At 60.8% G+C, this 13,354-nt stretch overlaps 1 protein-coding gene across 1 annotated transcript in view; it reads right to left on the bottom strand.

Annotated features, from left to right (window-relative positions):
* Positions 1-293: 293 nt before the first annotated feature.
* Positions 294-13,354, bottom strand: part of GATD3 (glutamine amidotransferase class 1 domain containing 3) — a 36,976-nt gene continuing 23,915 nt past the window's right edge. The window contains exon 6 of the mRNA XM_019625045.1: positions 294-636. Coding sequence (XP_019480590.1) covers positions 309-636 — 328 coding nt within the window. The 3' untranslated portion in view covers positions 294-308. The remainder of the gene's footprint in view (positions 637-13,354) is intronic.

The following is a 13,354-nucleotide window of genomic DNA, read 5'->3' as shown; positions in this document are numbered from 1 at the left end:
GAGGGCAGTGTCACTGGCCCTCATGTGGGATCCGAACCAGGGCCCTCTGGCGTCCCAAGCCAGCTCTTAACCACCGTACCACTTGGCCGGCCCTAAAAACATTTCTAAAAACAGTCACGGGGATGTAAAGTACAGTATAGGGAATATAATTAATAATATGGTAATAACTCTGTGTGGAGACCAGACTTATCAGGGGATCATTTCCTAAGTTACATAAATGTCTAACCACCATGTATACAACTGAAACTAATATAATATTGAATGTCAACTGTAATTGAAATATAAACGAAATAATTTTTTAAATAAATTTAAAAAATAAAAAAAGACGGTCCCTGGCTGGGGTTCATGTTGGAGTTCTGTCTCTGGGTGACGCGGGTGACAGCGGCTGCAGGCTGATTGGTGTACAGCTCTCTACAGAGCGTGGGGTCCTTGTGGAGAGAAGGACAAGCCCGTGACTTCACACCCGGCAGGGACCCTGGGCACCGGCCGCTCCCTAGGGACAGCGAGGGCACGCTGAGCACTCCGACCATCAAGCTCACATGTTCCGTCGGCCGGCCTGTCGGTGACCCCTGCGCCTTCTGTCCTGAGCAGTGACTCCCACGCAGGACGGGGTCAGGCTGCAGTATCTCGATGAGGCTGCGTGTACGTAGACACAGATGAATCAATAAAGCTGCGTGTAGGCGTTCCAGGGCACAAGCGTCAGAGCGCGAAGGGCCTGAGGTGCGGGGGGGGGGAGGGGTGGACATGGCGAGAACCTGGCCGTGAGCGGGCTCCCTAGCACACGGGTCTTCCTGATCCTCCTGCCCAGATGCTTCCCCGTTGCTTATTGTCTAAAGATCAATCAGATGTCGCCCTGGTCATGGCAGCACCTTTGCAGGCCCACGGGAAGGCTGCTGGGGATGGGGCTGGCTGACCCACGGGACTCGGGACCACAACTAACAGGGGACGCCTTCCTGCCTGAGACTGGAGGCCGGTCTGGTCTGGCTGCCCGATGGCCTCTGCCAGGAGCGTGGCACGCGCTCATCCACGGGACCAGGGCATTCAGCCTGCCTGCACTCTGCCTTCTGCCTTGTCCCAGGTGCCCGGACGCCGTGAGCACCCTGCTGCCGGGTCAGCAGGACGGCAGCAAGCACACTCCCCCGCGGGACAGGTCCGGGTCCTGCGGCAGGGACCACAGTGGTCGGCGTGGAGGGAGAACCACAGCCCACTGTGCACCTGCCTCCACCCCCGTCACAACACCCTGAGGCTGCAGGTTCCACTGGGGAAACTGAGGCCTGGCCAGGTGGAGGAGCTGGCCTGTCCCTTGCCAGGAGAGGGAAGCTCAGGCTGCCAGGCCTGGATTCTGAGCACCTGAGCCCAGTGACAAGCCACCTTCCAACCTCACTGGCCAGTAGTCCCGGGGGTGGCGCCCAAGCCTGTCCGGACACCGCTGAGCACACTGCTCGTGGCCGGACCTGGGGCTGTGAGGCGGGCTAAGTGCTTTGCTTGGCAGGGACGTCTCCTTCCACCTGGCGTGGTGCCAGAGGACATTTGTAAAAGAGCTCACTTCCTCCCATCCCGCCTGCCACAGCGTTGGGCTCCCACGTGGAGAAGCGAAAGTCAGGGCAAGTCCCGGGCTACTTCCCAGGAAAGCCCCGGCCGAGTCCCACTGGGCTCATTTAACCCACATAGGAATGGGGGTTTCTTTCTCCTGACAGTCTGACAGGTATCGCCTACCTGACACTGTCCTAACCCGGCCCGAATGCTGGCTGTCACCAGCTTGTCCTATAGCCTCCAGGCAGAGAGGACACCCTCACTGCACCTGGAGGACGCGAGGGGACCGCCCCACCCACCCCACGACGGGGCACCGAAACACTGCAGCGTGGGTCATGCCTCTCCAGGCCTTTCTCGGGGCGCAGGTGTCTGCACAGCAGTCTGCACCGCCTTGCGTAGGACAGCAGTGAGGCCACCTGAGCGAGGCTGGAGCTCCTTCCCAGGAACCAGGGGCCAGAAAGGGGACTAGAAGCAGTGATGTTTGGGGTGAGAGGGAGGTGACAGAACAGAACAGGAGGGTGTCCTGGGCTCCAGCCAGTGTGGGGGCCTGAGGGGACCCTAGAAGCAGGATGCGTCCTCATGGTGTCCCCAGGATGTCAGCTTCCCCGTGGGGCCTTTAAGGCCCCCTGGTCCCAGCCCCTAATTCCAGCCTTCCAAAACCCACGTCTCTCTCACCTGGGATATTTCCCTTTGGTCTCTGCTTTCTCTGTCTTCAACTCTGAACAAGTCCGTACTGACGGTCACTGACCTTCATCCAATAAGCCCATAAAGTACATCCACACTGTGCCAGGTCCCCTCGGCCCTGGGGTCAGCACGTCCTGGGAACAAGCCTGCCAGGCAGGGGGAACAGCCAGTGCAAAGGCCCTGGGGCACAGGCACTTGGACAGGGCAGAGAGGCTGAGCTCAGAGAGGTCGGGGATCAAGGTGGGGTGGCTATGACCTGGGCACTTTGAGGGTGTCAGCTTGGAGAGTGAGAACTGACTCAGGCTCTAGGGCAGCGGTTCTCAACCTGTGGGTCACGACCCCTCTGGGGGTTGAACAACCCTTTCACAGGGGTCGCCTAAGACCATCGGAAAACAAGAAGATATTTACATTACGATTCATAACAGTAGCAAAATTACAGTTATAGAGTAGCAACGAAAATAATTTTATTGTTGGGGGTCACCACAGCATGAGGCACTGTATTAAGGGTTCGCAGCATTAGGAAGGTTGAGAACCGCTGCTCTAGGGGGTGCCCCTCTAGCCCCTCTGACATGGATGAGTTCCGAGGGCGCTGGCCCGGCCTGTGCGCTCCCTTGCTGCTGGCTGACCTGGGTGACTCCACTTTCACACGGGGTTTCCCCGGGCGCTGTCTCTGTGGCAAGGAGACTGACCAGGAAAGTCCCAGACCACAGAGGATGAGGAAAAGCTCAGCAAGGCCGGGCCACAGAGCTTCGCAGGGGCTCCCAGGGCCCCTGCAGATCTGGCCCCAGGGCACTGGGACCTGTGAAGCCCTGAGGGCCTGCAGGTCTCCTTGGCCTCCAGCTGATCTCCCTGCCTCTGTGCTGTCCCACCTTCAATCCTGCAGTGACATTCAGGGAGGTGGGTGTGGTCCAGGGGCCTGAGTGGGGGCAGCAGACGCCACCTCTGCCCCACAGGAGGTGGGCGCTGTCTAACGGGCAGACTGGGCCAGTGAGGAGCTCAGGGTAACATGCTTTCCATAGAGACGGGATGCCCGAGGTGACGGTGGACCAGCTGACCGGGCGGCCTGTGGAGGCGTTAGCTGAGCCGAGCGCCACTGCCGACAGCCCTCCCGGGGGCCCGTGAGGCCCGCTTCCTCCCCGCCGGCACCCTGCTCTCGCCCGCTCTCCGCTCTCACTGGCTCCTTGGTGCCCCAAGAGGAAGTCGGGTGCCCTGTGGGCCCCAGGTGTCCCCAGCTTTCTCCTCTGCAGAGCCCGCGCTCCCGTCACAACTGTGACCTCTCCCCCAGGCAGGCCCATTTCACAAGGACAAGAACAAAACCATGGGAAGGACACGGGAAGCTGTGGCGCGTGCCCTGTGCCTCTGCCCCAGCCAGGACCCCGGCTGGCCGTGCTCTCCCTGAGGCCTCAGGGCAGTGCCCTCTGTGTTGGGGGCATCACCTTTACTGGGCCCCTTTATTAATGCCCTGAAGCACTGCCTCCCAGCCCCTGCTCTGTCCATCAAAGCCCCCGATTCAAGCCCCCACGGCCTTGCTGTGCTCCTACCCCAACGCAGGCTCCGGCCCCAGGACGGCCCCTGCCCAGTGTCCACCTCCTGCCCATGCCCTTCATTCCATCTGTGCCCGGAAGGCGCGCCCTGGGCAGACGGTGGTGCCCTCTTGTGGGCAGTGGTGTTGGACTCCCGCTGTTCGCACGTGAGCAAACCTGTCTTGTTCTGACAGGCTGGCTGCGTCCTCGTGTGCCAGGGTCCACAGCTGGACACCGCCATGCCCCTCGCCTGCACCCTCACCTTTCCTACCCCAACTCCCACACCCCCAGCAAGTAGCTCCTTGTTCCCCCCATGTCAGGGGTGAGGGAGGCCCAGAGAGGTGGGCAGCTGGCCCCAGGCCACACAGCACAGAGGATGGTGACCACTGGGCGTGGAGAACAGCCCTGCCAGCCCCCATGCGGCCCCTGCCATCCTTTGGGCCCAACCACCTAACCAGTGGGGACACCCCCAGAGGGAAGCATACAGGTGGGGAAGAGACAGCCTGAGCCATGGGCACGTTCCTGCTGACACAGAACCAGAAGACGGGGCTCCCCAGACGCAGGCGACTGGGGTTGGACGGGCAGCTCGGGAATGTGGCGCGCCAGCCCCACGTGGGCAGCAGAGCAGGATGTGAGAAAGCTCAGGGCACTGTCTGGGCCTGACGCACACTGCAGGCCAGCCTGGCAGCGCCCCGAACGGCCGCCGGACGCTCCTTGTGGCTGGAGCCTGGCCGCAGGCACCTGGACAGCCCATTGACCCCGGGAGCTGGCGGAGACTCTAGTGACGATGTGGTCCTGTCACCATGTGACCCTGCATGGGGACAGGTGACACGGAGCAGGTGGAGCAGGGGCTGGGAGGGGGGACGCGCTGGGCCTCTGGGCCCTCGCTGGGGAGCCCCTCCCTCATCTGGGGTGGGGGCTGGGTGAGCTACAGCACTTTAAAACACATTTTCAAAATATTTCCAATATTTGAAAGGAAACGTCTATGTGCAAAGTCTTGTCTTTGGTATTTTGAGGAAATAGTTAAATTTCAAATATTCTTCAAACTGTTAACACACCCATTCAGAGAAGACGATCACTGCTAGAAGCTTCTGAATGTGGGTTTCTGGCTGCACCTCAGGACAGTCTCTGCCTCGAAAAGACCTGAGATTCACGCTGAGATTGTGGACTCGACTGAGTAATAAGGCGACGCTCTTAGAAACCGAGAGTTTCAGTATAAGTAAAGGGGGGTGCGGATACGCAACAAACGAGGTTAAAAGTCCTCCTACTATGAAGTTCACCAGAAGTGAGAAGCCGACACACACTTTCACCTGTTTGTATATCTTTACTACATATTCTACGTCTTCTCCAGGCCAGTCAGTGGAATAGCCTAGAAACCATGACACTTGCAGCATTTGCTCTTGCCTGGATCTGGTTTTGAAATTTCATTCCCTGCGGAGCGGAACCCGGAGGCGCGGCGGGCACACAGGTGAGGCTGGCAGGCCAGACCCAGCCAGGAGTCCCGGCGGCTGACTTTTGGACCATCTGAGCTTCAAACAGAGTAATGGCTGCTACTCACTGTCAGACTTCGAGGGCTGTGGAATGCTCTGAGGGTGGTGAATCTCCCCAGAGAAGTTTGCTAGTACGTAGTGTCCAAAGCCTGTAGAACGGCACATTAAAGATCATACATGAGTTGACACTGAGGTAAAGTGGAGACGCCGTGTGCTTGGGGGAGAGGGTGTGGGTGGGTGTTCACTCTCCTCGTCCTTGAACTTTTTATAAACTTTTCAGTTTCCACAACACACTCCCAATTAGGACGGCTATTACATCCAAACAAACGCAGAAACAAGCGTGGCGAGGAGGGCGCATTAAAACCCTCGCGCACTGCCGGAGGGGGTGTAAGATGGTGCAGCTGCCGTGGAAAACAGTATGCAGGTTCCTCAAAATATTAAAAATAGAACTATCATATGACCCAGCAATTCCACTTTTGAATAGATACCCAAAGAAGTGAAAGCAGGGTCCTGAGATGTCTGCACACCCACGTTCACACAGCATTCTGACAACAGCCGCCTGGCGGAAGCTGCCCAAGGGGCCACCGCCGGGTGGACGGACAAGCCACTCTGCCCATCACGCAACGGAACATCACTCAGCCTTAAAAAGGAAGCACAGCTGGCACACGCCGCCACACGGATGGACCTGGGGACATCGTGCTGAGGCCAACCAGCCACAAAAGGACAAGTACTATGATTCCACTTCTATGAGGTCCCCCGAGTCCCCGCATTCACAGACAGAAATGGGGGGGGGGGCGGAGCAAGCAGAGGGGAGTGTTTAGAGGGAGCAGAGCTTCAGTCTGGGAATATGGAAAGTTCTGGAGATGATGATGGCGATGGTTGTACAACAGTGTGAATGCGCCTAATGCCACTGAACCATACACATAAACACGGTTAAGGTGGTAAGTTTTGTGTTATGAGTATTTTACCACAATTTTTAAAAAGGTAATACTGGTTTAGAAAAGTTTTCACAACAGAACACTGGGAAACTGCCCGTGCTCTGACGCGCTGCTCTCTGGGACCCCAGGGAGCGCTCCAGCCACGTCACCCCCGCAGGCATGTCACCCCCGCGGATGTGACGAGGCGCCTGTGAGTGGGGGAGGGGAAGGGGAACTGAGGCCTGGCTGCTGCTGTCACTGGGCCACCACGGAGGGGAATCGACTTCCGCTCTGTTCTTGAGGCTAAAAGCTGCCAGGTCAGCCACCCTGGAATTCAGGTCCTGCCGCCCACCAGCCTCCCGGCGCCTCCTGAGACCGTGGCCTTCAGCTCGGATGAACACTTGTCCAGGACGTGCTCCACCAACCACCCTGGTTCCGGGGGGTTCCCTCCACTTCTCTCCGGGGCAGCCTCCTTGTGCACCCCGTGGCCCATGTGGTCCAGACTCAGCTTTGTTTCTTAGCTCATTCCAAACCTGGAGGGGCTTGTGGGCCCGGGCAGGGGGGGCATGGGACACGGACAACCTGGCTTGAGTCTGCAGCCAGCTCTGGGGTGCCTAGTGAGGGAGCGTGGTCAGCAGGGTGACACTCTTATGGGCATCACTGCCTCCCTCCAGCCTCTCCACCCACAGGACTCACTCCAGCCCTACCGCCTTCTGGAAGTGGGGGTCTCTCCTGGGGCCCCACCTGAGGCTGGGGAGAACGGGTTCTGTGGAGCAGCTCACCAAGGAGCCCCCACTGCTTGCCCCTGGCTGGCTCAGTCACCCTGAGACTTCTCCCCATTCTGGGGGGACAGCCTGTCTCCTCTGGGGGTGACCAGCAACCTGCTGCTCCTGGGTGTGGAAGCGAGAGAGGCAGGCGTGGCTGGGTTGCCGGCTGGAGACAAGGGGATGGGGTCCGAGTGGCACCCGGAACCACCGAGGGTGATGGGGTGCACAGGGACAAAGGGCAGTGGAGCTGCTGGAGGGGCCAACACAGCGGCGGACCCTGCGAACTGGAGGGTCAGCTGCGTCCCCTCACCTCCCCGGCTTACGGTGGCTCCACTCCCAGCACAGAACCCGCTGTCGGGGGGCAGGGGTCCCCAGAAAGGGCAGCCCTGAGCCCCATGACGCATGGCCATGGGCCACCAGCTTCCCAGGCTCTGAGGGCAGGCACCTGTCACACCACAGACGGTGTTGGGGTGGCACCTGGGGCCCGAGTCCTTCAGGGAGGGAGGCACTTCCTTGGCACCTGACTCCTGCAAACAGTTCCCTCTGGGTTTCCTCACGTCAGGGCGGGAAGTGCACACACTAAGGCCTGGGCACACGAGCCCCCGCTCTGGGCACCAGGAAGGGGCATGCGGGGGCTGGCGGTCAGTCTGGGCAGCGAGTGTCCCCGAACCCCACCGCAGGTCAGGGGTCACGGGTCAGGGCAGAAGCACCGCTCCCCGGGTCACTCCTGTGAGAGCCTGGCTCCCGGCGGGGTCTGCACCATGGAGCTCCTGCGTGCAGTAAGTGTCTGTCTCACAACAGAGAGGACAGCCTGCCGTCCAGGCTCGACGCCCAGGACACAGGCGGGCTGGCGCTGACACCACCAGCGAGGGACCATCAGGAACCCCAGCATGGGCTCCCTCACCCCGGGGCCTGGACGAGTGTGCCTGTCACCACACTCACTGTCACCACAGCACAGCTGCCAGGAGCCAACAGGTCTGCAGCTCTGGCCGCCCCACTCAGGCCTGGAGGACAGACAGGTCAGGGAGCGCCGCCGTCTTGCTGGCTGCCTGTGGCATCTGCTTCCTCTCTCTGACTGTCTGACCAGAGTCACTACTTCGGGGTCAGGTCCTCGCCTGGCTCCAGCATGTGCTGGAAATGCCTCCCCCTTCTGGTGACTCAGGGACACTGCGCCCCAAAGCTGGCCATCCAGGAGCCAGTGGGTACCCACCATGCTGGGCGTCAGGGCCGGACCCAGCCTGGCCACGCCACGCCACGCCACGTCACGCCACGCCACGCCGTCTCTGCCTCCACGGCACGTGCTCGCCTCTCTCCCGTGCGTTTCCTATCAGGACGCCTGTCGCGGGGTCAGGGCCGACCCCAGTTATCCAGCTTGCTCTCATCTTGAGATCCTTACCTGGGTCACATCTGCAAAGACCCTGCTTTCAAGGTCACGTCCTGTGGTCCGGGTGCACGTATCTTTTGGGGCCCCAGTTCGTCCCAGTCCAGCATCCCATAGAGAAGCTGCAGTGACTGGGTTGTGCCCTGCAGACCCAGCACCCTTGAGGGCACGGGGTCTTGGAGAGCCCCCCAGGCGACATCACACAGTCGAGGGTCGGTCAGTAGCTTGTGATGCCAACACCTGTACCTCAGGTCCCAGACAGAGCCCCCAAGCAGGTCTCCAGCAACACCCACCGTGCAATGGGGGGTCAGTGATGGCCTCTGGGAGGGTCTCGGGCCCTGAGACCTGTTCAGCTCCTTTAACCTGGTGTTCTCTGTGCGCCCCTGACACCTGTACAGAGAGGGCGACCAGTCTGGATGTGTGTCTTGCAGTCCTTCGCCCCAAAGGGGGTGGGGCCTCAGAGTGTGCCTTTCTGGGCTGACCCAGCATCCCCCAGACCCTGCGGCCACAGGACAGCACGGACGGCTCCCTGGGAGCCATCTCTGCCGGGTTCTCCCTCCCTCCTCGCCCGAGTGTTGAGGCACCAGAAAGCCCTCGGGCGAGAGATGAGAAACGCGACTGGTGGCAGCAACCACACCAGCTCACAGCACCTCAGAACTATGCCAACTGCTGGGCTTGGGACAGACGTTTACAAGAGAACTCGGGCCACCTCGGATGGCAGGGCCGGAGCCACCCCGTAATCTATACCCCCGACTTGCCTGCGCGGTCTGGGGGGAGCCAGCGGACACACGTCACGTGGTGAATAAAGGAAGACTTCATTCAAGGCACCACGAGACAGGGAGAGGGGTCAGCAGGGCAGTGGGGGCGTGTGGGGCGCCGAGAGGGGACGTCGCCAATGCGGGTCTGGCTCCTCACCTGCAGAAGTCTTGCTGAAGGCAGGCAGGGTGACCAGACACCTCTGGGGATACAGGGGACGGGCGCTGTGATCAGCCATCCAAGGTGATGGTATAGGGAGGTGGGGTCTCTCCAAACGGACTCCGCAGGACTCGGCTACAAGTGGACCCGCGGGGCCCGACCCGGGAGCCCCATGGCGAGGCCCAGTCGGCAGAGGGCGCAGAGGCGCCCCACTGAATTCTGGTCGAGGAGGAGCGTTCACCAGCCCCCGTCACTGGGTCACAGTGTAGAGGAAGGGACACGTGGGGTCTGTCCCAGCTGGCAGACGCAAGGCGGGGCTAGGGAGGCGAGGGCATGTGCAGGAGGGGCACCCGGGAAGGTGGGTGGGGGACACGGTGGGGAGGTGAGGGGCCCAGCCTGCCAGGAGGAAACGTCTCCCAGGGGACGACTCCGAGGGCCAGGGCCTGGGGCAGCCATCTGGACCCCAGAGAGGCCATGGGATCCCCAAAGCTCTGAGAATAGGAAAACCCGAGAACTATGAATGTTCTGACCTCAGCACCGAGGCGGCCGTGGCAGACGCTGTGACAGTGGATCCGAGCGCCCGGGGTGGCCCTGGCCTGTGCATGGGCGCCCCACTAAAGCTCGGGCCTGCCCGGCCCTCACCTCCAAGGCAGGTGAGCCCACCCTCCCAGAAGCGGCCGCTCGTCAAGAGGCTGTCAGGTTCATGTGCCCAGAAGTGGCTTCTTTTAGACTATTACAAAGAAGGGGGGTGCCCTCCACCTACGAGGCAGCTGACCCCCAGTGTCCGTGGAGGGCGTGCTGTGGGGACTCCCACTCTAAGCCAGCGGCCATGGCCATGGCCACAGCAGCCTGGGGCGGGTTTCCCAGGAGAAGGCTCCTTCTGCAGAAGCCCGGGGGAGGCCCTGGACTGTCCGCCCGCCCTGCCCCATGCTGAGCGGCTGACCCTCGTGGGAGGGCCGGTGGGCAGGCCCACGGCACCTGAAACACCATGAAAGAACACCTCACACCGGGAACCTTTCTATACTGCAATGTGGCTACAAGTGTCCACAACCTTGATTCTACAGCCCCATTTCTGAGAAAATGCCCAGGGAAAAGGTCTCAGAGGACACAGTGTTCTTATTTCAATCAGGAAAAGCTGCCAGCGACCAGGTGTCAATGGAGCTAGGTTTTCACATCAACGCCTTGAGGCACCGCCACAGCCACGGCCCTCCAGGACCTGCGCCTCGGGCTGGACTGTCCCAAGGGCTGTGACAGCAAGTGACTTGTCAAACACGCCACGTTGCGCACACAGAAAAGGTGTGAAGGCAAGCACACCGGGGCTGCTGAGACGACAGGCGAGGCTTCTTTGCTTCCTTTTCTGGTTCTCCAGAAACCGGGCTGTGCCGCTTCCAGAAACAATGTAACTGAAGATCAGAACTACGGTTGGTGGCCGGCTGGTCGGCGGAAGCTCAGCCCTAGGGAGACCCCCGGGCATCCCTGCTCTCACCGCCGGGCTCTTCCCCACATGGGGCAATGAAGGGCTTTCCCAAGGGGACTGTGTCCTTCCGGACAGCGGGCAGCTCCACCTCCACCACTGGGCTGGCACCCTCCCCGGCGAGGGCAGTGTTCCCGCCCTTGCAGCCCACAGGCCCCCATCTTCCAGCTCAGGCTCCAGGAGACCCCCAGGGCACCTGTGCAGCCTCACAAAGACACGGGGCTTCGGGCCAAGCCCCTCGTGACAGCAGCCGAGTCCTGACATCCTTGCCCTTGGCCAGGGCTGGGGGCCGGCAACGAGCTTTCTCCCAGAGCCAGGAGGATGCATCTCACATGCACGTAGCCTGGTGTTTGCTTTGGTTTCCTGTCCTCTGGCATGGCTGAGATTGCCAGGGAAGATTCCATCAAATCAAGTGCTTATCTCATCAGGAAACACCCAGAATACTCTAATCTGGGCTCTTCATGGGGCAGCTGACACATAAAAGTAACTGTCACAGAAGAGGTGCTGGCCTGCTGGGATGAAGGGCCAGCTGGGGTGGCCTTGTCTCGGGCCACCCTCGGGAGCCTGGCACCCCCTAGCCACTGCCCCAAAGACACTGCAGAAGTGTCTCTCTAAGGTGACTCATTTGACAAATAACTGACCTTTAGAGCCATTTAGCACCAGCAATAAAAGCTGGTATCTGGCTGGAAATTCCCCTCAAAATCCCCTACAAGGTTCCAGGGACCAACTTCCTCTGCCAGACAGAATGAGGGCTGGGATGCCGGGTCACCTGTCAGAGCTCCAGGCCCTGCGGGGGCAGCCGGGCAGGTCCCACCCAGAGCGGCTGGAAGGGCGACCCTCGTGGTCCCCTCCCCACCCCCTCTGCCCTCTGGCACCCTACCCCACTGTGGGCACTCTGGCACTGGCTCTGTCTGGGCCTGCAGACACCTGGGAACCTGTGTCCCAGGACGGCAGAGGACGAAGCCCTGCCACCTCGTCCCACAGGGAACCCTGAGGCTCAGTCACCCTCGGAGCCCCACGACCCGGAAACCGGCCCTGCTTGCCTGGCCCACTCCTCACCTGTGTCTCCACACGTCTCCCTCACCTTGTGTCCCTCCCCCACAAATCACTGATCCGTCAGGTGGCTTCTGGAGAACAAGGCTGGCTCAGAAGCGGGACCCCTGGGGGGCACAGTGGGGTCCTGTCCGAGGCCTGGCAGAGTGGCCGTGAGAGAAAGGTCTGGGAGGGCTCTAGATCGTGTGGCCGTCACCGGCGTGTCCAGGACTCGATGTACTGGGTCCTGCTGTGCGCTCATGGACGTGCCTCAGGCCAGGGCGGGCCCAGGGCCAGCGCTCGGGGCAGAGCTGGGGTCTGCGGCCCGGGCAGCCTCTCTTCTTAAAGTTTAATTCTGAGTTTCCAGGATCCAAAACTCATGGCTGCCCAGGGTGGACCAGCCTTAGAGGTGGGCAGGGGGCTGCCGGGTCGTGTGACAGCGACCAGGGTGACGGTCCTGCTGCCCTGGGTTGCACACTGTCAAACGGCGGAAGTGGTAACTCGTTACTTCACCACAGTTAACAAGCACGCGTTTGCCCCAAAGACCTCGCCTCGGGGAGAAGCCGTGCTCCTGGGCCAGCTCGGGCGATGACCTCATGGGGCCGTCAGGGGGTTCCCCCCAGGACAGGCTCTGCGCTGTCAAAGGGCGTCCACCCTTCGTCTTCAGCCTCCATGTTGGCTTATGAAAACAAGATGGTTTTGTGGGCTGTGTCCCCCAAAATCACGCTGAAGCCCTCACCCCCAGCCTGACGTCTGAACATGACGCTGTACTTAGAGATATGGCCTTTACAAAGGTGACTAAGGTAAAAGAGGTCGTTAGGGTGGGTCCCTGATCAAATCTGTGTCCTTACGAGAGGAGATAGGACACAGACACACAGAAGGATGACCACGTGAGGACACACGGAACAGACGGTCATCGGCACGCCCAGGAGAGGCCGCAGGAGGAAGCGGCCCTGGGACATCTGGATCTCGGACTTCTGTCCTCCAGGACTGGGGAACAAATGTCTGTCATTTGAGCCGCCATGTCTGCGATGTTTGTCACGGCCGCCCCAGGACCTAACAGACCTGGGTTCCTACGTTCCCCAAACCACCCTTAAACCCTAGTGAGTAAAGGATGTCTTCCCCAGACCGGGAACTGGCCCCCTCGGGCTGACAGTCGCAGGGTCCCCGCACCCCAGGGCGGATGCTGGCAATGCAGGCCGTGGGCAGAGCCCGCCGTGGATGCGAGACTCCCGGTGACACATCTCACAGGGCTTCCTGTTTCGGGCCAGATCAGAAGCACCAGGAGGAAGACGCTAACGAGAACTACTTCAGCTACGTGACCTTAGCCCAAACCGGGGGGAGAAGCAGGCGTGATGGGACAGAAAGTATCGGAGAACATCTGGGAGCAGTGATGCTTATGTGGTTTGAAGACAATTCCATAAATTCTTTCCAAGTCCTCGCAGACACAGCCTTTTCCTTCGGAGCCAGGGACTGAGGCCAGCTGAGCGCACAGGGTCTCAGGGTGCTGGCGCGCGGAGCCCAGCTGCCAGGGCTGGGGCCGGCGGGAGTGGCGTCTCCACACAGGAAGTGGCTGACAGTGACTACGGAGTCCTGGTTCCAAGCCATCTGGCATGCGGGCGCCCCCCCCCGCGCCCC

This window comes from Hipposideros armiger, unplaced genomic scaffold, assembly GCF_001890085.2.
Source record: "Hipposideros armiger isolate ML-2016 unplaced genomic scaffold, ASM189008v1 scaffold_612, whole genome shotgun sequence".
In the NCBI taxonomy this organism is placed as follows: Eukaryota; Metazoa; Chordata; class Mammalia; order Chiroptera; family Hipposideridae; genus Hipposideros; species Hipposideros armiger.
The sequence above is the reverse complement of the archived record's forward strand: the minus strand, read 5'-3'. Positions and strand labels throughout refer to the sequence as shown.